The following is a 23,763-nucleotide window of genomic DNA, read 5'->3' as shown; positions in this document are numbered from 1 at the left end:
TATTTTCTGTGAAGTAATTTTAATGGAAATTATGAGATTCCATTTTTAAATTAAAAAGCAGGAGTTTGCCAGTATCTGTTGATTGAGTTTCTGTAATTGAAATATCTAAGAAAACATATAAGATATTCTAATTATTATCCTGATATTTTGTATAGTGCAACAATGAAAACTCTTCAGTTGTCATTCAGCTGTTCCAATGATATAGAAATGTGTAAGGTAACCCAAACAGCTGTAAAAGAAAACAAGGTCTTCAAGGTTATCAGAACTGAAATCCTTTTATTTATTATTTTAAAGCAGATGAACTTATCATGAAATTTAAAGATTCTCTTTTTATTTTTTCATCAGAAAAAAGGCACTGTTTAAATGTCAAGGTTGAGTGCCAAAACAATTGAAGCTAGGAAATGTGAAATAAAGCCAACACTCTCTTCTTTTCTCACAGTGGTATTATAAAAAGAGAATGCTGAAGCACATCATGGAACAGGGAGAAGCAACAGTCAAAACATGGTAAACAAAGTGGAGTAATATTCAGAAAAAAATGGAGCAATGAGTAAACAACTGCAAAATCAATTTGATCTTTTAAAAATGTGTTCACTGAGTTTCTTGGGGAAAAAATCAGAGGAGTTGTAAGCTTTGGATTAGTAGCTTTAAACGGGAAAGCTGATGATCCCATTAGCTCTGGGTGCACTAAAAAGAAGGAAGAAAAGAAAAGCCTATGCTGAATACTTCATTGTGTATGGGATCATTAAAAAGTAGAGATAAAAAGAAGAGTCAATGAAGGGGAAAAGAAGCCATGGGACGTGAGGCTAATTCCAGTTTTATATATTAAAATACCTTTCACTAAAGGTAAAAAGGAAAGGCCTGATGCTGCCCTATGGGACACAATACTCTCCAATATGCATTTTGTAAATGTAGGTACTTCACTGGAAATTTCCTTCCTGCATGATATGTGAAGATGTGTAGTTATAGGAGATCAACTGTGAATATTTGTACTGGAGCAAAACCTTCTGGAATGCATGTATATTCATGTATATCTTGTACAAGACATCATATCCTGGATTTCATACGTGACTCCTGTTATGGCTAAAATACTGTAAAATTAATTATTTAAATCTTCTGGTAGAGGCCTCAGTTTCTGACAGTGACTCCTCACTTGTGTGGTTGGTAGATGTCTATGTCCTGGTCCAGTCCTGGATGATATGCTATCATGAAGCCCTTGCAAAGGCCCAAATTACATTTTCAGTCATGATTACTTAGTGTGATTATTCAGTCAGTGTGAGTTCACTTCAGTCACTGGACAAAGAATCCATGTTCCTTTCAAAGTAGACATGGGTTATCTAGAGTTCAACTTTCTGACATGGACAGGGCTTGGTTGGATATGACAGGCTGTGGTCAACGGGTTTGATCATCATCCATGCAAACTTGCACATGCGTCGCTTATTGCAGTCCTTTTGCCAGTATATCACATTCCTACGGTTTAGATTTGCTCCGGCACACGCATCGTACCACCAGCCTCCCCCGGGAATGCCATTGTGTTCCAATTTAGCACAATTCTGAAAGTAATTGTCATTGTCTCTGTCCTTGGTGGTGAACTTCTGGTTGTCATGGAGATAAGCTTCTGTGTCCAGGGTCAGAGCATCAGTGGCGTTGCCTTTGTATAGACCAACCCTGATTCGGTATTGAGACTCTTCATCTTCAATAAGGAATGGTTCGTACTGTCCCCATTTGATTTCAGCATTTAGGTTTACAAGTTTAACTCCAAGTATATATTGCACGGAGCTGCTAGTTAACTGATGCATATATTCATTTCCTAACCAGTGGTTGTCATGAACAGAGCCAAATCCATATTTGTAATCCTGCCAGGTCCTATCAAAGTCAACAGTACTATTGGCTGTAATGTGCTGGATTACTGTCCAGCCACCATCCTGCATGTTACAAGAGACAACAATTGGGTCCTCCTTTGGTTGGATGATGTAAAGACCATCTCTGGAATTTCCTTTGGAGCGCTGAAAAATCTCAAAACAATCCCTTGGATACTCTGAGTAGGAAAAAAAAAGTTTTAAAGTAAATTTCTGTTCAAATAGTAAATTTTAGATACTGACCTCTGTCCTTTAGAGTGAGTGAATGATTGCCTTCTGACTGGAAGCTGACTCTGACTTCATCCCAGCTGGCGGGCACCTAGTCAGCTAAAGGGGGAAGATTTCAGGGCAGAACATGCAGGAAATGTTCAGAAATTAAAAAAAGGGTTTGTTACCCTGTCATACAACAGAAGTGTGATTTTGCATTTATGACAGAAATAGGGTTGAAAAGCCAAAAGTTATGTACAGACCATTCCTTTTCCTCCTGTGATCTTCGAGTTTGAGTAGTCAGCAAGTTTGCAATTCCCTGTGCCATGCGTTGGACCATTGTATTTTATTACTAGAGCTAGCCTTATCCTCAACAAAGAAATCTAATTTCTCTTTAACCAATTTACACTTCAGGCATCTGTAACATCCTTGCATTAAATTCTAATAAGTATGCCATGTGTTCATTGATAAAAGGGAGATATTAAAGCACATTTCTTGCTAATACAGAACTTATAAACATCTGAGGATTTTCTTAGGAACAGTTCTTGTCACTCAAACTCCAGGCTAAATCTTAGCACTGATTTGCAGGTAGAACAACAGTACTGTGCAGTGCTGAAGACCAATATCAGGAAAATAGGTGAAAGTGCTTTTCCACTTTATTGCTTATCCAGTAGACTCAGAGGGTGATAAAAATGGCATTTAAGGCTTGGGATGACCCTCTCTATTGGGCTGAAATATATATACTGTGTTTTTTAAATGTAACTTGCTTATAATGTAACTTCTTGCTATAGTATAGTATCAAGCATCTCTGAGACGAAGGCACAATGCTCTGCTTTGTAGAGAAGGGTGTTATTCAATGTCTGTTCCATTACTTAGAAACATGTTTATGAATTGAAATCACTCACTTCTCCATACAGTTGAAAGGCATGCCATTATGTCATTATACTCTGGAATATTTGTAATTTATATTTAATTAAAACTTGACAATTTTAATATCTCTATGATGAAAAATTCCTACGGACCACCTGTGATGTAAAATGACAGTTCTTCAGACCTATGAAATCCTGTGTTCTGTCCTGAAAATGACTGATAGAAATTTAGATACTGTATTTAGAACTTAATTTTTTCTTCTAGGAAACTGGGTTAATTCAGGAAAAGTATGGCAAGATGTCCTAATTTTTTGTCCAAAATTGGCCAAAATACAGTTAAAGAAAAATATTTCCAAAGATAAAAATTTTAAATAAAAGCTCAGAAAAAAACTCTTCTCTGCCCAAATCACTGACCAGAGAGCCCCTGCTGATCCTTTTATTGAACACATTGTTTTTCTTTTCCTGAACAGAAGAACAGAGTCTGAAAAGAGTCGATTGCATTGTATGGTCTCATGACCAACAGATCAAAAGTACACTGAACAGTTTGGTTAGTGTAAAATAAAAAAAAAAGCCCCCAACTTTCTGGAAAGAGAAAGGGACCATGAGTGACTATTTTATCTACCTCTGGTCCTGTAGGGAATTATATTATGCAGTCTCCTTCACAGAATTATTAAATTTCTTCTCTTCCAACTGGAAAGCATTGTAGACTTCAACAACTGTCACTACTCTGTTAGAAATAGTCATCTGGTTCCCAATCTAATTTTATTAGGGTACACTGTCCATCTTTTTCTTTCTCATGTCATGTTGTCCTTTAGTTAAATAGCACTTAAATAGTGGGTAGTAAGCACCAATGTACCGTGAGGACAACTATATTTTTAATCAGCCTTTGTTTTGTTAGGGTAAATTCTGTTAGGATAAATAAGTTCTTTTATTATTTAGTGTAAGATAAATCTTTTGTTCTTTTAATTGTCTTAGTAGCTTTTCTGCACTTCTTCACTGGAAATTAATCTCCTAGAATGTGGGTAACATTTGCACAAAAATATTGCAGATGCCCTTATATAGTGCCACTGATTCTTCCCAAGTCTTACTAAAAACATCTCTGTTGATGTATTCTAGGACTGTATTTGTATTGCTTAGTTTCCTTTAATCTAGAGTTTGGTCTTTGTATCTTTGTAACTGGTAAGGCCCTCACCTTGCAGTAAAACCTAGAATTTTGTACTTTATTTTTCATCCCAATGGTATTTAAGAACATCTGATTTTTCTTTTCTGTGTAATATTCTGATTCTTTGTATTGGCATTTCTCTACTTCATGTTATCATTAAATTTTATCAGCATATTCCTATTTTTGCGTCAGTATACTTAATAAGAATATTGAAAAGATCACTTATAAGCAACTACTTCCAGTCTCCCCTTAACTTCATGGTTTACTTTTCTACCCAAGTCATTGTCATTTTCTTTTCAATCTCTACTGAAATTATAATGTATCCCTACCTTCTCTGATTTAATATTGTATGAAGTATTGTATCATAAGCTTTGTAGAAGTCCAGATGGACTAAACCTGTTAAATAGTATTATTCATAGTATCAGTATTGTGTTAAATATAGTCTTTTCTATTTGATATTCAGAAGTTTATTGATACTTCTAAGCCACTCAGGACAGATTCACAGGAGTATATAGGCTTTCCAAGGTCTTACTTTTATGCCTTTCATTGCCTAATAGCATCTACAGCCATTAATAGAATACTTTAAATCTCAATACTATCTGCATGACATTATTAAATATCCTGAAAGAGCAGAACTGTGTACATGACTCTGTACCCCAGTTGTTAGAACGTTCGCCTGGTAGACATAGCCTGACTCCAAACCTGATCCCATAATTTTATAGAGTGATTATTTAAGTGATTTATATAGTCATGTCCAAGCCAGAGATATATACAGTGACACTTGTATTTGCCCTTCTCGGTTAATATTATTCATGCAAAATAGAACAACTTCTATAGAGAGATAATGAGAAAATAATTTAGGCTGGTTGTTACAGGATTCACTTGGAAAGTGAATTTTATAAACCCTCAAGTGCCATCAGTCAGAGGAAGAAAATTAATCAATCCCACTACTCTTTTTGTGTACCTTTTATGTGGGATCTACTCTGGTAAATGTATTAGAAAATCTACCAAGCTGGACCTTGCAAGCTAGATAGGCAGAGGGATGCCTCAGTTATAGTTACCAATGGGATTTAGGTACTGAGGTGTCAGATGTAATCTAGGTATGATTGTCCTAAGAATAAGTCTTCAAATGCCACAAAATAGTTTTTTTACCAAAAAAAAGTTAATTTCTCTTGAATTAGATGGCAGTTGAGCAAGGGGTTTAAAGATTCTGGACTTCAGGGCAGGACACGTTCATATTGCAAAGTAGTTTTGCAGGGCTAACTTTCAAATACATTGGCTGAAAATGTTATGGCAAAGCAATAAAGTAAAACACAGCGTGCACCCAAATCACTCACTCTCTTCATGAGTACCTTTTTCATTGGTGTTACCCAGTCTCTCATAGCCTTTTTGGGGGAGAAGGTGGGCATTAGCCAAGACCACTGCCTCTTTAGTGCTCACTGGCACAGTGCAATGAGAGAGCAAGAACAGAATAAATCCCGCTGAGCTTGTCAACAGCATCTTCCTTCCGAGTCAGTCCTCCTGCAGCAATGCAGAACTGTAACACAGACTGGAATTGAAAATGGAAAGATTTATGACTTCTAGTATGAAAGTCCTGAAGGAGAAAGGTATTGAAATACCTAGCTTCAATATAGTGAGCCTCTGCCAAAATTGGCTTCTCCCATCTTTCAAGGACCTCTCCTTTTCGTGATGTCTCACACACTATTTCTGACCGGTCATTCCTCTGACACAGAGCACTGTGCTGCAACACTTAGAATGTCTCTCCCCTCTGTCACTTTGTGCCATGCTGGGTGATGAAACGTAATGTAATTCTGTGTGTGACAAAAAGCCATAGAAAGTAACATAATGACAAAATAAAAAGCACGTCTTATATTGATCAGAATTGAATTTTGCTTATTGCCCACGTCCAAACCGTAGTGAAATAGAGGCACCAATGGTCGAACTGGCAGAGACAGTAACACTGGCTCTGCTGACTGTGTAGTTCAAACAGTACTCAAAGACATGGCTTTCTGAGCACTGGGAATATTTCCATGCTCTGAAGAACTCACTTCAGCACAGACTATGCTTTTTATGAATTTCCATCTACAGCTTTAAATAACAGGTCACAGGTTTAAATCAGATTTAAAAAAAAAAAATCTCAATAAACAAAGCAAACAGAACTTTTCTTCAGCCTCTTCAGAACCCACAGGGGTTCAATATATTGAATCAAAACAGTTTTGAGCCTCATTTTGTCCTCCTTTTGGGGTTACACATCTAGTAACCATCCATCCAACACAGCAAGAAGGCTTAGGCTATTACTGGACTAAATCCTGAGGTCCTCACTTAGGCACATCCCAGCTTGACTGAAGAGGAATTTCTATATCAATGACAGCTTAGACTGAATCAGGATAACAAATGTTTCCCATGATCTCAAAGGACACTCTAGCCAAACTCTTTTAACTTTTTTTTTTTTTTTAAGGGCTGAGCTCCCCACAGTGGCTTTGACGAAGGCAGAAAATAGATCTAGCAAGCAGCTTTTCAGTCAGAGCTGTTTCCTGCCAGCATCAGCACAGACTCCACAGAGGCCAGTACCCTTTTCCACAGTGGTTGTGCCGGTTTTGGCTGGGATACAGTTAATTTTCTTCATAGAAGCTAGCATGAGGCTATGTTTTGCATTTGTGCTGGAAACAGTGGTGATAACACAGGGATGTTTTAGTTGTTGCGGAGCAGTGCTTGCACAGAGGCGAGGCCTCTTCTGCCTCTCACCCCACCCCACCAGCGAGGAGGCTGGGGGGGCACAAGAAGCTGGGAGGGGACACAGCCAGGACAGCTGACCCCAACTGACCACAGGGCTATTCCACACCATATGGCATCATGCTCAGCATATAAAGCTGGGGAAGAAAAAGGAAGGGGGACATTCAGAACGATGGTGTTTGTCTTCCCAAGTAACCATTATGCGTGATGGAGCCCTGCTTTCCTGGAGATGGCTGAACACCTGCCTGCCCATGGGAAGTAGTGAATGAATTCCTTGCTTTGCTTTGCCTGTGCGTGTGGCTTTTGCTTTCCCTATTAAACTGTCTTTATCTCAACCCTCGAGTTTTCTTACTTTTGCTCTTCCGATTCTCTCCCCCATCCCACGGGGGGGGAGTGAGCCAGCAGCTGTGTGGGGCTCAGTTGCCGGCTGGGGCTAAACCACAACGGTGGTTTATGTTGCAACAGAGTCACATTCCTTATAAATCTAATGACTTAGCAGCAGATTCGGCAAACAGTTTTCCAGAGTGAAAAAATATTCAGCACATTTTTTTTAAAATGTCCAAGATAAATCATTGTAATAAAGTTCAGGTTTGAGAGTTAATTTTTATACTTACCATACAGAAAAGTAGCAAAACAGAATTTTCTACTCTACCTAAAACTATTCAGGAATAATTCTGATTTACTATTAACATACAATTTGCTATTTTATGCAAAGCTGGTCATTTGACATTGAGATCGTAATAAACTGGAAAATTACCTTCCATGAAATTCATCACAGGGTTTCCCTTAAAGCATTTAAGTTCTGCTGTGCCTGCATTTCCCACTATCATTTATCCTTTTCCCTGAAAGCTTCTATTATTGTTGCTATTATTAATTATTATATTATAAATTACTTAAAATCAAAACCTAACCCACAAGCCTTGCTAAACTTCAGGAAATCTGTACTTGGATCCGGAGTTATTTTTTTAGCTGTTTTGTTTTTCTTTTAGCATTTTTGAGTGAGTCAGTCTTTTTTCTTCCCTCATATTTACACATCAAAATGATTTACAGATCCATTTAATTCCAGAATAGAACTTGGTATAAATTATTAAGAAAGCAACTGAAGAAAACAGCACTAGGCAGGCACCTTACCTCTTTCAAGTGAAGCCTGGCAAAGAAAAATGCACACAAATGAATGAGCTCATTCTCTACAGTTGTACTTTGCCTGCTACTTAAGTCCAGGTGAATAAATCAGCTCCAACACGCTATCTCAAATGCAGCAAAATTGCATTTTCATTATTTCCCACTGTGTGCTGACTGTGGTGGACTTTGCTCTGAATGTTACACTTGCAAGTAAGAATGTATGAATTATAAAGTACAAAGTTCTTCCATAAGGATTAAAACAACATAGTAACTAAATTTAATTTCCTTGATGAATAAATAGACACAGTGATGGAGAACCATGAAGAGGTTTTAGTTCAGAAAATTACTTGTGTTGCTTAAATACACACAGGCAGATGCTCAAATTTACTATGTCATTTTGCATAGGTGAATTAACTAGATGCTATACTGCTAGTCACATTTAAAATTGCATAGAGACAACTTGATTTTTAAGTATTATGAACGAACCAAACATAAACCTTGTTGTTACTTCATGTTTTAATGTGAATGAATCAGAAGCAGTGTCTCAGAGCTATAAAAATGGAAAAAAACAAACGCAGAACAGGCTAGTCAACAGGTTTCTATTTTAGTTTATTTGGATTAACAAGAGTTAATTAACATTAATTCAGGTCAAAACTGTAATGAATTAGATGAATTAATTGTTGCTATATATCTGAAAGTTGTACTGTCTATCTGCATGGGCTTTAGATGATGTCTAATCTAGCACTTACCCTTTTCAAGATGAGCCAACACTTAACTTTTTGTGCTCCTTGATCCAACCTGCAGCCCACTTTGATCAGATTCCATCCCTGAAACAAGCCACAATTAAAACTGATGGAGTATTTAAGTCCTGTGCAAGCTCTACTTGAGGATTTGTACTATGCATAATTTCTGTTCTTCAATAATTCATCCTCAGAGAAAGCATAATATGTGAGGATTTGTATTTCATGCACAATTAAATAAATACACATAACGAATGTTTTAGGGAAGATTTGCTTGTAACATTTAAAACTCAGTGATATTTCTCTTCATTTTTAAAGTACAAGCAATGCTTTATTATACATGAGGATGGCCACACAGAGTCAGAATAGTATCTTTTCCCTGACACTGGTCAGTAGCAGAGCTACAGGAAAAAGTTTAAGAACACATTCTCTTTGCTTTTAGCATTATGCAGTTCAGGGAATTTCTGATATCTGTATGTTTGACATATCTAATTTCTGGTTAGTACCAAGCTTTATAAATGTTGGCGAAGACATGAGAATACTGTATTGTAGCTTATGAAATAATAAAAGTGCCTTGAACAGATACAGATCTTGCTGAAACAGTATGCTACGGAAGGGCAGGAGAAGGTACCTTTCCACTCTGTCCATATTGATACACTCTAGAAAACACTATTACTTTAGTGGTATTTATTGATAGGTCTCATGTCACCCTGATATAAATTGGGGTACATCTTTGTTTTGTGCCTTTGATTCCTAGGTTTTTCATCACTGTTTATCTCCTCCCCCATCTTTCCATTTTTCTTTACTTTCTTGACATTTGCTTCTCTTTGTTGATTTCCAAACTTTCCTCTGAGCTGGCAGAGCAGAAGTGAAGTGGGAAGCATTTAATTACAAGAGAGAAGAAAGGGCAACGGCGTTCATTCACTCGTGCTCAGAAAGGCATCTATTTCTGTAGATGAAAACTTTGAAAAACAATAAAAATCATTACATATCTCCCTCTGCTCTTGATCAAGTATTTTGAGAATAATTTTTCAGCCCTGAATATTATATAATGATCTTAAGGTAAGACTACTTTACAGTGGTAAAAAATGCATTACTAATGCATTACACAAAATAATGCATTACTGTAATGACTTATTTTTATCCATGTTGAGATACTTTGTTTCTCAGCCCAAAAACCGCATATTCCTTCTCCACAATATGCTGAAGTTTTAATTATCCCTCTGGTTCTGCTCAGCTTTAACTGGCAAGCATTCATTTGAATTTTTCCAGTGCAGCCTCTCCTGTGCGGAAAGTCTCTTTACAAGTTCTCTATATTTTAACAAATCATGGCACACCCTTGCAAAGGAAGAATTTGATGAAGATTTATCAACTTACTACTTCATCAAGCTTTGAAGTTAGTTGCACAGACAACCTGGCTACTATATTGCAACTAATCAGACACTCTGTGTAAGGGATATGAAAATATCCGTATCTAACCCATACAATGAAGCCATCAGTTCTAGCAAGGGCAAAGTAGTGTTAATTTAACCTTAGTAGTCTGGATAATGATGTCAGTAAGTGCCAGTAAATATTATAGAATCATAGAATCGTTTAGGTTGGAAAAGACCTTTAAGATCATCAGGTCCAACCATTAACCTAGCACTGCCAAATCCACCACTACACCATGTCCCTAAGCACCTCATCCAAACGTCTTTTAAATACCCCCAGGGATGGTGACTCAACCACCTCTCTGGGCAGCCTGTTCCAATGCTGGACAACCCTTTCAGTGAAGAAATGTTTCCTAATATCCAGTCTAAACCTCCCCTGCTGCAACTTGAGGCCATTTCCTCTCGTCCTATCACTTGTTACCTGGGAGAAGAGACCGACCCCCACCTCTCTACAACCTCCTTTCAGGTAGTTGTAGAGAGCAATAAGGTCTCCCCTCAGCCTCCTTTTCTCCAGGCTAAACAACGCCAGCTCCCTCAGCCGCTCCTCACAAGACTTGTGCTCCAGACCCTTCACCAGCTTCGTTGCCCTTCTCTGGACACGCTCCAGCACCTCCATGTCTCTCTTGTAGTGAGGGGCCCAAAACTGAACACAGTATTCGAGGTGTGACCTCACCAGTGCTGAGTACAGGGGGACAATCACTTCCCTAGTCCTGCTGGCCACACTATTTTTGATACAAGCCAGGATGCCATTGGCTTTCTTGGCCACCTGGGCACACTGCCAGATTATATTCATCCAGCTGTTGACCAACACTCCGAGGTTCTTTTCTGCCAGGCAGCTTTCCAGCCACTCTTCCCCAAGCCTGTAGCGTTGCATGGGGTTGTTGTGACCCAAGTGCAGGACCTGGCACTTGGCCTTGTTGAACCTCATACAATTGGCCGTGGCCCATCAATCCAGCCTGTCCAGGTCCCTCTGTAGAGCCTTCCTCCCCTCAAGCAGATCAACACTCCCACCCAACTTGGTGTCGTCTGCAAACTTACTGAGGGTGCACTCGACCCCTTCGTCCAGATCATTGATAAAGATATTAAACAGAACCAGCCCCAATACTGAGCCCTGGGGAACACCACTTGTGACTGGCTGCCAACTGGATTTAACTCCATTCACCACCACTCTTTGGGCCTGGCCATCCAGACAGTTTTTTACCCAGCGAAGCGTACCCCCGTCCAAGCTATAAGCAGCCAGTTTCTCCAGGAGAATGCATGGGAAACAGTGTCAAAGGCTTTACTAAAGTCTAGGTAGACAACATCCACAGCCTTTCCCTCATCCACTAAGCAGGTCACCTTGTCATAGAAGGAGATCAGGTTGGTCAAGCAGGACCTGCCTTTCATAAACCCATGCTGACTGGGCCTGAGCACCTGCTTGTCCTGTACATGCCGTGCGATGGCACTCAAGATGATCTGCTCCATAACCTTTCCCAGCACTGAGGTCAGGCTGACAAGCCTGTAGTTCCCTGGATCCTCCTTCTGGCCCTTCTTGTAGATGGGCATCACATTTGCTAACCTCCAGTCAACTGGGACCTCCCTGGTTAGCCAGGACTGCTGGTAAATGATGGAGAGTGGCTTGGTGGGCACTTCTGCCAGCTCCCTCAGTACCCTTGGGTGGATCCCATCCGGCCCCATAGACTTGTGTGTGTCTAAGTGGTGTAGCAGGTCACTAACCATTTCCCCTTGGATTACGGGGGCTTCATTCTGCTCCCTGTCCCTGTCTTCCAGCTCAGGGGGCTGGGTGTCTGGAGAACAGCTGGTCTTACTAGTAAAGACTGAGGCAAAGAAGGCATTAAGTACCTCAGCCTTTTCCTCATCCTTTGTCACTATGTTTTCCCCCTACATCCAATAAAGGATGGAGATTCTCCTTAGCCTTCCTTGTGTTGCTAATATATTTATAGAAACATTTTTATTGTCTTTTACGGCAGTAGCCAGATTAAGTTCTAGCTGGGCTTTGGCCCTTCTAATTTTCCCCCTGCATGACCTCACGACCTCTTTGTAGTCCTCCTGAGTTGCCTGCTCCTTCTTCCAAAGGTCATAAACTCTCCTTTTTTTCCTGAGTTCTAGCCAAAGCTCTCTGTTCAGCCAGGCCGGTCTTCTTTCCCACCGGCTTGTCTTCTGGCACATGGGGATGGCCTGCTCCTGCGCCTTTAAGATTTCCTTCTTGAAGAATGTCCAGCCTTCCTGGACTCCTTTGCCCTTCAGGGCTGCCCCCCAAGGGACTCTGTCAACCAGGCTCCTAAACAGGCTGAAGTCTGCCCTCTGGAAGTCCAAGGAGGCAGTTCTGCTGACTCCCCTCCTTACTTCTCCAAGAATCGAAAACTCTATCATTTTGTGATCGCTATGCCCAAGACGGCCTCTGTCATTATGGGAAAGGCTTTGACACAGGCTAGCAATTTGTGTACCCAGGGTCTTCAACAGGCTTCAGATAGGTGATTTATGGCTTTGTATTGTTGCCGGAAACATGTACAAATGCTAACTTTCATGCAATAATCTTGTTCAGCATACCAAGAAACTCAAGAGACAAAGTTCTAACAAGGCAAAATACATAAAACATTTAAAAAAGGGCTCACTGAGTATCTTTCCTGAAAGAAGTTTTATGGGTGCACAGCACATGTGATTGCTTTGGGGAAAAAAAAAAAAAAGAAAAAAGCAAACAACAAAACCAAGCCATAGAAATAACTTCTGCAACTCTGAGTGACTTTTAATTGATTTGCAACCTTGGCTAAATGCACTTCAGTATCTTTGTATAGGATGAGTAACAAAAAAACCGTTCATAACAGTTTTCACTTGTTCTTGAACTTCTGAGCTGGCAATGGCATATGAAGTGTGTGTTTTGTCTGACAACACAGAAAGCAGTTATTAACTGCTGAAACACATTGCACATAAGACTATTTTCAGTACAGCTTCTAAATCTCTTTTTACCCATTCATTATTTGTGAGATGAACCATTATTTGGGAGATGAACCAAGGTGTATATTTTTGACTGAATGTAAAACAAAACAAATGCTTCCCTCTTAGAAACATTTGACTTTTCAAATGTTCAGCAATTTTTTTTCTGGATTTCTTTATGAAAATATTCTAAGGTCTGAAGTAAACACTAAAAACATATTCTTCATGTCCTCCTGTTGAACCACAGACTAAATTCTAAAGGCATAGAAACTTAACTGAATTGAAAAGGATTCACTTTCAACAAACACACTGAAGTAGGACCTAACTTGAAAAATACATCCAAATCCATCATCATGGAAGACATTGGAAAATAATTGTTTGGTTAGCTAACAGACAGGACTAGTGGTAATGAAAAACTTAAGTTACTCAGGTAGCTCTGGAAAAGAGTATGATAGGACACATCTTGTAAATGACTTTTTTATTCTAAAGGTGGCAGAAATTACCAGATACAATCATTGCAGGTGAAAACTGTTGGAGAGTATTTGTGTGGAATGCAATTTAGGTGACACCTATCTTAATATGGTAGAATTTGTGATTCTGAGGAAAGGAAAAGTATGTGCAGCATTGTAAGGACAATATATTAAAAAAAAAAAAAAGCAGACCAAGAAACTTAGGCAACCATTTTCTCTCCTCTATTGCTAAGAGTCTGAGACAGAAAGGCTCTTTAAGGGGGCTGGCAATTCATAAAAGGTACTATAATGAAGGAGAAATGACAAACTGTTTCTCATGAAGAAAGACAGGAACCATACTAAGAGCTCAAAAGTTTTGGTTTAAGAGTTCTTTAAAAATTTGAAAATCAGAATGAAGAGCAAATGAGTGGAGTAAAAGGACAAATTCCTAAGAGTGACTATATAGGAATAACACAATAACAGACTAGGATAAAATTAGAGGTTAAGATTAAAAAGGTTACCATTAGCAAGAGACATAAAAACCAGACAAATACTCTGTAAATGCACTGGAAATAAAAAGAAGTCAAAATGAAAAATCCATTATTTAATGATGGAGGGGGCAAATGGCACAGATTTGATGCCTTTTTTTGTTGCAGGCTTCATAAACAGTGATCAGATACTTAATGAAATTAATTTTAATGAAGGAGTAGGACTGGAGGCCAGATTAGGTGAAAAACATCTCAAAGACACTGAAGAAGTTAGATCTTTTCAAAGTGGCAAGGAGAGATTAAATTCTACAGGCACCTTATGAACTATCAAAAGTCCTCTCTGAACCATTTGCAATTACCTTTTAGAAGTCATGGAGGTCCCAGAGGACTTCAGCAGGCATAGTAGGGGCCTATCTTTTAAAAAGGGGAAAAACTAAGAGAAATAAGGAACAGTGAGCTACATTTCATATCTCAGAAAAATAAGAGAACTGAAAAAAACAGGGGATGATAAGGTGATGAAAAGCAGCCAGTGTAGACCGGTCAAGAAAGAAATCAAACCAGGCTTGTTTCTCCCTGCTACACGGATCCCTCCCTTTCCCAACCTTTGGTCCTTCCTCTAAACATTCCATAGAAAGTTTCACACATTCCCACAATCCCCTTAAAAGCATCCCATAATAACCTTTAAACAATTCCAAAGTGCCCTTCCCCCTGCATCCCACAGTGAGTCCCCTGTAGGCAATACTTCACTCTGCAAGGAGTTGTGGGAGAGTTTCTTTGGGTTTCACACCAGGGACAATGGTCTAATCATTCTCCTTTGGTAGTCTTTAGGTAGGAGCAGTCAAGTCTGTGTCTTCCAGTTTTCACTGATTAGGTTAACTAGGGTTCCTCTGCCTGTCACTATTCATATGAACCTCACCAGGCTTCTGTGTTTACCATGATTAATCACATAGTCAAACAATAACATGGTGCAATGGCCAACCTGTGATTTGGGAGGTTCACATTGGACATTTGGGAAAGCTTGTTCACCAGGAGTGGTGCAGCATGGGAACAGCTTTCTCAGATGGGTTGTGAAACCTCCATGCTTGGAGGGTTTTAACACTGGCTAGACATAGCATGACTGAACTGAACTAGTGTGGGTGATAATCCTGCTCAAAGTGAGGTTGACGAGAGACCACCAAAACAACCAACACTTCCATCATCAACTGTCCAGACTTCAGAGACAATAAACCTGAAAGTATCTAGCATTTCAGGTTTGATCCAGATTTGGCATATTGCAAAATATGATTCAAACTCAGAGTCATATTTTAAACACTAGTTATCTAGATATCAGTCAGCTTTCAGGATAATTTCTAGTACAAAAAAGACATTTAGTAAAATCAGTAAGATTAAAATATTTTCCATCTCAATGCACCAGTTTTACCTCAAGTATCTGATCAAAAAACAAATAGCAAAAAATATTTGATAAGTATCTGCACAAATACTTGATTCAACAATTTTAGCTGATTATCAGCCCAAAGCTTTTTAACAAGCAATGTGTTGATCTCTGATTTGAATCAATTAGCTATACCTGTTTAGTTTAAAACATTGTAGCCTAACCTTGTAATACAGGAGTCTAAAAATGATTTTCTCATCTGGGACAAGAAGCAGCTGGGAGCATTGTCATGGCAACTATCTCATTTCCAAAAAGAGACTCTGTGACTTCTGTCCTCTCTAGCAACCTCGCAGCTGAAGTAGCATTGCTAAAAAAAAAAACAAGAAAAAAGAAGGGCTTTTCATATAGAGCAATATACCATCAAGATAAATGCTTGGAAGGATCATAAAAAGAATGCTTCAGAACATAAGGCAGGCTTTAAATAAACAAATTAAATTCTCAGTTTGATGATGAGCCCGGGGAAAAAAACAAACCAAAAAACCAAACCCAAAACACATATATCCCGCCACGCTAACGTGCGTCTGTGCAGCTGACTCTGGAATCAATCTCTCCTGGAAATGATGGTTATCGCAGATCTCACTGTCTCACACTAACTGCATGACTCATTTTCTTGATCCTGCTGCTGTTTAAGGAAAATGGATAGCAATGTGAATAATACACAGGGGGTGGATAGGGTGGGAGCAGAAAAATTTCTACCAAAACAAGGCATTTCACTGCCCACAATTCTCCCCAGGAGAGAGGTTGAGATCACATCATAAGAATTAGTCAGATTGCTCAATGACTACTGAAAGATTCTAAGGAACTGTGGTGTTAAGACCTATAGTCTAAGAACCTATACAGACTAGAAAACCTGTAATACCTCTTTAATATGCTGATTCTGAAATTTAACCTATAGAATTTAGAAATTAAGGGAAGTTCATGCACAGATCTCAGGGTTATGGTTTAAACTCTCATTTATTCACCCTTGCTTCAGTTTGGTTAGCTTAATGACCCTTCCTGACTGCTGCATTTTAAGCATTCCTGGTTATGGCATACTTGGGCCACAGAACATGGTTACTCAGAGAAGACTATCTGGAAGTGCTACAGCAGTACAAGGCCATACATAGCAAAAAGCACATTCCTACAACGTAGGCTAGGAGTTTTTCATTGTAACTATCTGCAGCCATCATGTGGAATAGCCGTAACACTGTGTTCAACAGCTAAGACCAATACCCCTTGAATGGGCTGGAGAAAGAATAATAAACTTCCCTTCAAAAGTAACATTGTATAGCAGAGTGAGATCCTCAGATGCATTTACATATTTTTCCAGGTATTTATATAACCTAGCTGCACTGGTAATTTTGGTCTGTATTTTATTCATAAAGGAGCTAACTGAAGCAAGTAAGCACTGCTAAAAATAGCAAACACAGAAGAGCCCATTTCATGGTTTGGACTTCTGATGATAAACTGTATTAATATTCTCAGGAACACATGTTGTTATTGCAGAAATACCTGCTTATTCAAATTCCTAACTTGGAACATAAAAGAATTATTAGGCAGTAGAAGTATGTAAACACAAACTATCTTTAAAGTATTAAAAATACATGAAGAAAGAGTAGGCAATGTGAGTACCATTTAAAGAAAAAACCCAACAAACAGTGCTTAAATCAAGTTAGATATTTAAGTCTTTATAGCCGTAATCACCTCTTACAAAGAAGCACATTTGAGGAAGTGGAAGTTCATCTAGTTAAAAAAAGGCTATCAAATTTGAACAATATACAGAAGATTACAAAAGGCTAACAAGGTACTGCAAAGGTATAAAGGCCCTTAATGACCTTCAGAGGGCAAGTCTAGTCCATCGTATATAAAAGGTGCATAAACAGCTACAATGTATGAAGGAGACCATGCAGATTTTTTGTAATACAGATTTAAGATTGAAAGGCAGAATTCTTCAAATGTGTTTCTTTCCTTTGTGATACTAATGAAGTGGGCTGAAAGCAGCAGGTGACTTTCAGTGTTAGGTAGTGGGATTTAAGCTGACATTTTTCATGAAGAGCTACTCAGGCCCTCTGGACATTTTCTTCAATCCCCACCCCGAAAGGGAAAACTGTAAACAGCGTATTTTGTTAGACTCTTCTATTTTCAGTGAACTGTGGCTGACTGTACAATCTTTCTGATACTTTCCTCAGGGTACACTTAAAGGGTTTGAAAGAAATTCTACAATAAAATAAGCCTCAAACACATTACAAAGAAAGCACAGCAATTTGATCAGATCTTTTCAGGACAAATGACCTCTCCACCATTAGCTAGCTACCTGGTGATAGAAATAATTGATTGCTATCACTGAAACACTTGAAAGCACATGTATACAATTATTTCTGCCAGCACCAGCTGAATAGATTTTGCTACAGCAATTTCAACAGGACCCTTGTAGTCTTCATAAAAATGAAGGGCAAATAGAAGTGAAAAAACTCTGTGTAAATACCATGTGACTAGAATTAGCAGGAAAACAAATGAAACCAAAAGAGGGAGTATCAACACTACAATTCAAATCCAAAAATGAGAGGATTACAAGGTAAGATTTCTCAAGGAATCTCTACCAACTGTCTATAGATTCACATGCCTAATGTAGGGGATCCTTACAAAGCTACAGGTAGAAGTATTTTTTTTATGAAAGGACCATCTGGATCCTTTAATCATATACCTGGTAACACCACCATGGTTCAATTCTCATCACTTTTGGTAAATATGATGATGGATGCTGCACTTTTTCCAATATAAGCCTGTCTCATTAACTGCTCCACCTCTCACCTGAGCTCCTCCTCTTTGTAATAGAGAATGTTTAGCACTGCAAAAATACAACCTCATTAGGAGGCTTAATCTTGATCTCCAATTTCTTTAGATACTCTTTCCCCTCAGGGTTGTCTACTACCACAGTCAAGAAATTAAATCTTTATTAATACAGCTTATACATTTCTCACCTGCCAAGCTGAAACAATCTAAACCACATCTATGGATGGTTGAGAAAATGAACTGGTAGGAAAAGAAACACTCCTCCCCACTCCCAAAAATTAGTTCAAAGTCTTATTCTGTTCTGATCCCAGGAATGGGCAGTATTACTCCAAGTATTTAACTGGATTCTCCTTGCACCTGCACAGTAAACAGCAGTCCTGTACCCTGCAAACCAGACTATGAGCTTGGGTCTCCTGTTCTCCATTCTGCAACACAAAGGGAAATGGTCCACCTGAGTGTACCAGACAGCAAGAAGGTCCTTAAAGAATCCAGAGAGCTTCTGAGGAGAACATTGTAATATTTCAAACAGAAAATATTCCCTTAAAAACCTTTTTACTTGCTCTGTTTTCAAATTACTTTCACCACCTTTTATATTACTTTTTGATGTTTGTATTCAGCTTTAAAGAACCAGTTCAAAATCCAGTTTTGGTCAAAAAATGCCATGAAAGGCTTTCTTTCTGTTGTATATTCACTACCATTTGCCCTTGACTGAATGACAGTCTTTAATTAATTTTTATTCCTATCAGCCATGCAGAACCAAATACATAATAAAAATGAGCTCAACTGTGATCTGTTTTTGTGCATCATCAATAAAAGAGCTAACTAGCTAAGTTCCACTTGCACAGAAAATTATATTGTCATTAAATCTTCATAACCTTACTGGAAACAAAGTATTACACGAGGGTCACTGCCAGCATAATTTGAAGGAATAACCTTGTAATTTCAAAAGTAGACAGGTTTTCCTGAAGAATCAATATTTATTATGACAGAGGATTCATAATCCTTTATGGATTTTGAAACAACAGAAATAAAAAAAAAACAAACCACAACCTATCAGTGACCTCAAGAAGCTTTCACTAGCTTAACCTGAAAATAGACTAAAACTCAATACTATTCCTACAGACAATTTTGTGACTAAAAGCTCCCTGAATGTTGTATTATTTTATGGTCTGAATCACCAGATTTTACACACAGTATCAAGTTCAAAATAGTCATTAAGATCCAAGGTCCTGTCTTTACAGACACTGAAATGATGAAAGCAGGTAAGATTTTTGAAATCCCATTTTTTTCACAATTGATACTGCTTGCTTTTTGGCACTTAAAGTATAATAATGTCTTTTGCATTTAGTCAGTCCATTGCAGGCTATCACACAGAATGAAGCCTACGCTAATAGCAGGGGAAAGGTAGATTGCTTGGTGGCTAGATTATACCATTTAGGGAAGAGCCTTAAATGGGTGCCCAGTTTTTATGTAGTGACCAAGGAAAAGACTGATGAGCTCAATCTCTTGAATGGTATAGCAATCTTACCAGCTGGGAAGAAACATGGGATCTGCTTTTTCTTCACGCACATGGGTAACAGGCAAATACAGAAGTCTGTGCTCTCCTAAAAGCTGTGACTATGTTTATGACATACAGACATATGAGTCATGAAGTAGCCAGACATCTTCATTTGCTCTCTTAGAATCATTTGTCCATATATGCTAGCACTACTGCCAATGTTACAATCACCTAGAAGAGAATGTCTATAGAAAAATCACAAAAACATTTTTCGTCTACAATTTTTTTTAAGTTATTTTTTGCAAATCTTAATATTTGGGTCAAATCTGCCATGACAGCAATCCTTAAAATTTCTTCAGTCTTTTTTATGTCCTTACATTACCTTGGGGGTCTTTCTCCAAATTTTTCTCCTTTCAATCATCTATAGCTTCAAGTATCTTACTAAATGAAACACTGCCAGAGAACTTCCCTGGACACAGGAATCTGCTGATTCATAGTATTAAGCTTGTGCAACAGTTGTCAATACAGTTTTGGATATGCCAAATAACAACGCTCTCCCTCCACTCCCAGTAATTCCTGGATATGCTAGGGAGGTTAGCATGGGCAAGAAACAGCTCCCGAGACGCAGTGTCTATGCGCTCTGTTTTGGAGAGTACAGCATGCACAGAAGTTGTTCCAGGCAAGCTGCCCTCAGTGCCAAGTTACCTGTTCAGTAACTAGCCTTTGGAGATACAGATCACAATTAAGCCTATTAAATAGGATCTTCCCAATGCCCTGAGCACCACAGGTGCATCTTGTGCTTTTCCTGCCCAAGAATGTGCAAAATGTGCATATGTATTTTTTTAACCTTTCAACATACTTTCTTCAGTAAATCTGTTTTTCCACTGATTTGAAGTTTGAAATTTTAAGTTCTTCCCATCAACAGTAGATGTAAACACTTCTATTCTCCTTCAGTTCATTAAATAAGATATAGCCGTATATACCCATTTTTCATTCTGACACATCAGAATGAAAAACATGCATTGCCACTAAGGATTTACTATTATTTATATTTCATATTATCTTCCTAGAAGAAGTAAACTTCAAATGAAACAAAAAAAAAATCATAGGAATGCAAATTTACTACCTACTAACCACCCATAGCAGCAGGATTAAGGTCAGACATGATGTCTTAAAAATGAAAGTGAAATCCTTTTAGTACCTTAAGGTACGCTATCACTGTTAGCCTGTAAAAATAGGGTCCTTTTATCAAACTGTTGAACTTTGCCCTCTCTGAGCTACTGATCACACACAACCTTTATGCAATCAAGGGTCCACTAACACCCAAGTGGAGATGTTTAAATGGATCCTAGTGGATCCATTTAAATGGATTTAATACACTTTTTACTAAATTGGAAAAGAACATGTACTTAAATTACCTAGATTGCTTTGGAAATCTTGACATGTGGTTACTTAAAAGGGTTGCTTTAATAAGTATGTATAAAGAACTACATATAAATGCTTAATAAAGGTGCTCTTTAAGAAGATTACTTACTGGATTTTCTTCAGTAAGCTCATAGCCATACTATTTGAGTACCCGATATTCATTACTAAATTTATCCTTACAATTACTTGTGAGACAAGCTTCTCGTACTTCATACACAAGAAACTGAAACAGAAATCATAAATGAGGTGCACAAAGCCCGACAATTGCATTGGAACACAAGGCACTTGATTCTAGAGTTTTAAGTCCTCTTCACAAATACAAATCTTAACCACAAGCCAGCCTTTCTCTTTGAAGCAATACACACCCCATTTACAGAGCCATTATCATCGCCACTTAATCAAAAAGATAAAGAGCAACAACAAATATTTTCTTTGTTTAAAACAGTGAGGTGAGATATCTATACACGAAATTTCTTCCTTACATGTGAAGAATGGGAGCATCTTTGATGAAGTAATTGATAAAATTATTTCAAACTGTTCTAAACACCTTCCAGGCCACCTTAAATGACTAATAGTTGAAACAGACTTCAGCAAAATATGTCTCCTCTCCCTTCTACACAGCCAACTCAAAGTTGCCCACTCATTCAGAACATGGCTAAATGAGCTCGTAGGCTACAAATTCTTAAGATGCAGTGAGCTGATTGTATTACTCACACTCACTGCCAGAAACAGCGAGTTCCTGCTTCTGACTGCATGCCTCTGGTGCTTACTTTCTGCTGGCTCTGGTATTTCTTTGATCCTTCTGTGAGCTGATTTAACTCTCTAAAATGTAACAGAAATCCAGCAGAAAGATGGACAAATTTCTCTTGTTAAGTCAACAAATGGCAAAACCTGAGAAGTACCAGAACTTGTAGGCAGAAGGCAGCAGGATTACCCAGTCCAAGCTGAGGGAGCCAGTCTTCCTCCTTTTGGCAATGAGGAAATCAGCTTGTCTATAGTCCAAGCAGATTCTGTACATCCTTAATTTCTGTTCTGAGGTATCAGCTGCTTCAACTTACCATCTGCCTTATGTTATCTCAAGTAGCCTCACTAAAAGGCAGCTGTTTTTTGGGGAAAACGGATATGTCAGACCTAACACGGACGAAAGACTACTAAAAATCTGTAAATAAGGACAAGGAACTAAAACTGAACTATAGCAAACATTTACTTTCTGCAGAAAGACAACCTTGCATTATACTAGTAACTGCAGTAGGAAAGCTATCAAATAAGCTTTGCCTAGTGGCGTTTAAGATAGCCCAAGACCACATTACAACTTTAAGTGACCAAGTGACTTTAAGTGACCAAGGCACTCTGGCTAGAACCTCTTTTCTCACTTGACACACAGATTCCAGCTCTAAATTAAAAAAAAAAAAAAAGTTGGTACCATTGTAACTAGCATTAGTTCAGCAGCAGACCAATACAGTTCTACAAATCACTTTATCACAAAGGTGTCTCAAAAGGAGAGGAATAACGTACATGATTGAGGGAATAACATTAGGTAACAAGGTTTTTGGGCTTGGATTGTTCAGATAATGGGTTTCTGGGGGTGGGGCAGAGTTTTCTGTTGAGGAAGGCAGGGGAGTGGTACACTGCATCTGATCCTGATGCACAATGAAATTGCCTGAACCTTGATATATCAGTTCTAAGAAAAAGAGAAGTGTTGAATATTCCATATGCTCCCTCCCAAGTTTTAGTAGGATCCTTACAATTCCTGTCTATTTTTTTACTCTGAACTCTTAACAAAGACTTTCATCTTTTCATGGCCTGAATTCTCCATTCTCCCTTAAAGACAGATCAAGACCCTGAACAGACACAATGAAAGAAGGCAGAAATATTGCTGTTCTTACCTTTGTAACAACAAAAAATGCATCAGTATGATTAATTACCGAACAAACTGTGATTAAAACAAGTTAATGCAATTTAATTGTCATTCCAATTACTGTTAAACAAAAGTAACTCATGGCTTGTACTTTCTAGGACAGCATAGTGACAAAGCTAATTGCTCCATCTTCAAAGAACTACTCCCTGTTTTTCCTATCAATTTTTCAGTAAGATGCTGCTGAAAGAGTTTTTTGGGGGGGTTGGGGGGGATTTTTTTTGTTTGTTTGGGGGTTTTTTTTGTTTGTTTGTTTTTTTACAAAGGCAACATGACATTCATTTCAGTAAATCCTTCCAGCACGAATATCCAAATATCCTCTTGTCTCTATTGGACATAATTTTCTTAATACACAAAACAAAAAGACCATTCAAGCAAAGCAAAAACCAGACCAAAAATGTGCAGCTTGCTTTGCAAAGACTGAAATCTTTCATTGTCCAAAAAAAGGGTTTATTTCTTCTCCAACATCTTAAAAGTTGACTTAATCCTATGAACAAGTACTTACTCTCTTGCAGCTTTTATGTTTCACAGCATACTTTAAAGTATGTATTCTAAGGCAATTTATAGCCCTCCTAAGTGTTTGGCAGAACAAATAAATGCATTAGAATCGATTTTGCTTCAGGTGTACTTTAGGTGAATGTTAAATACCATTTCTGGAATCAGATATACATTACCCATACCGCATGGATACTGTTACCTAAGAAGTTAGCAATTGTAAAAATGGAAAAGAA

General features: G+C 38.3%; 1 protein-coding gene across 1 annotated transcript; it reads right to left on the bottom strand.

Annotated features, from left to right (window-relative positions):
• Positions 1-330: 330 nt before the first annotated feature.
• Positions 331-23,674, bottom strand: LOC140652809 (fibrinogen-like protein 1-like protein). Its single transcript, XM_072864047.1, has 4 exons — positions 19,723-23,674; positions 8,699-8,776; positions 5,447-5,643; positions 331-2,035 (listed from the first exon to the last, which is right to left on the bottom strand). Exons 3-4 carry the CDS (start codon positions 5,592-5,594, stop codon positions 1,335-1,337), a joined length of 849 nt encoding a protein of 282 aa, XP_072720148.1. The 5' UTR covers positions 5,595-5,643; positions 8,699-8,776; positions 19,723-23,674; the 3' UTR covers positions 331-1,334.
• Between the last annotated feature and the right edge of the window lie 89 nt (positions 23,675-23,763).

This window comes from Ciconia boyciana, chromosome 6 (assembly GCF_034638445.1).
Source record: "Ciconia boyciana chromosome 6, ASM3463844v1, whole genome shotgun sequence".
Taxonomy (NCBI): Eukaryota; Metazoa; Chordata; class Aves; order Ciconiiformes; family Ciconiidae; genus Ciconia; species Ciconia boyciana.
Note: the sequence above shows the minus strand (reverse complement) of the source record. Positions and strands in the feature narration are given on the sequence as shown.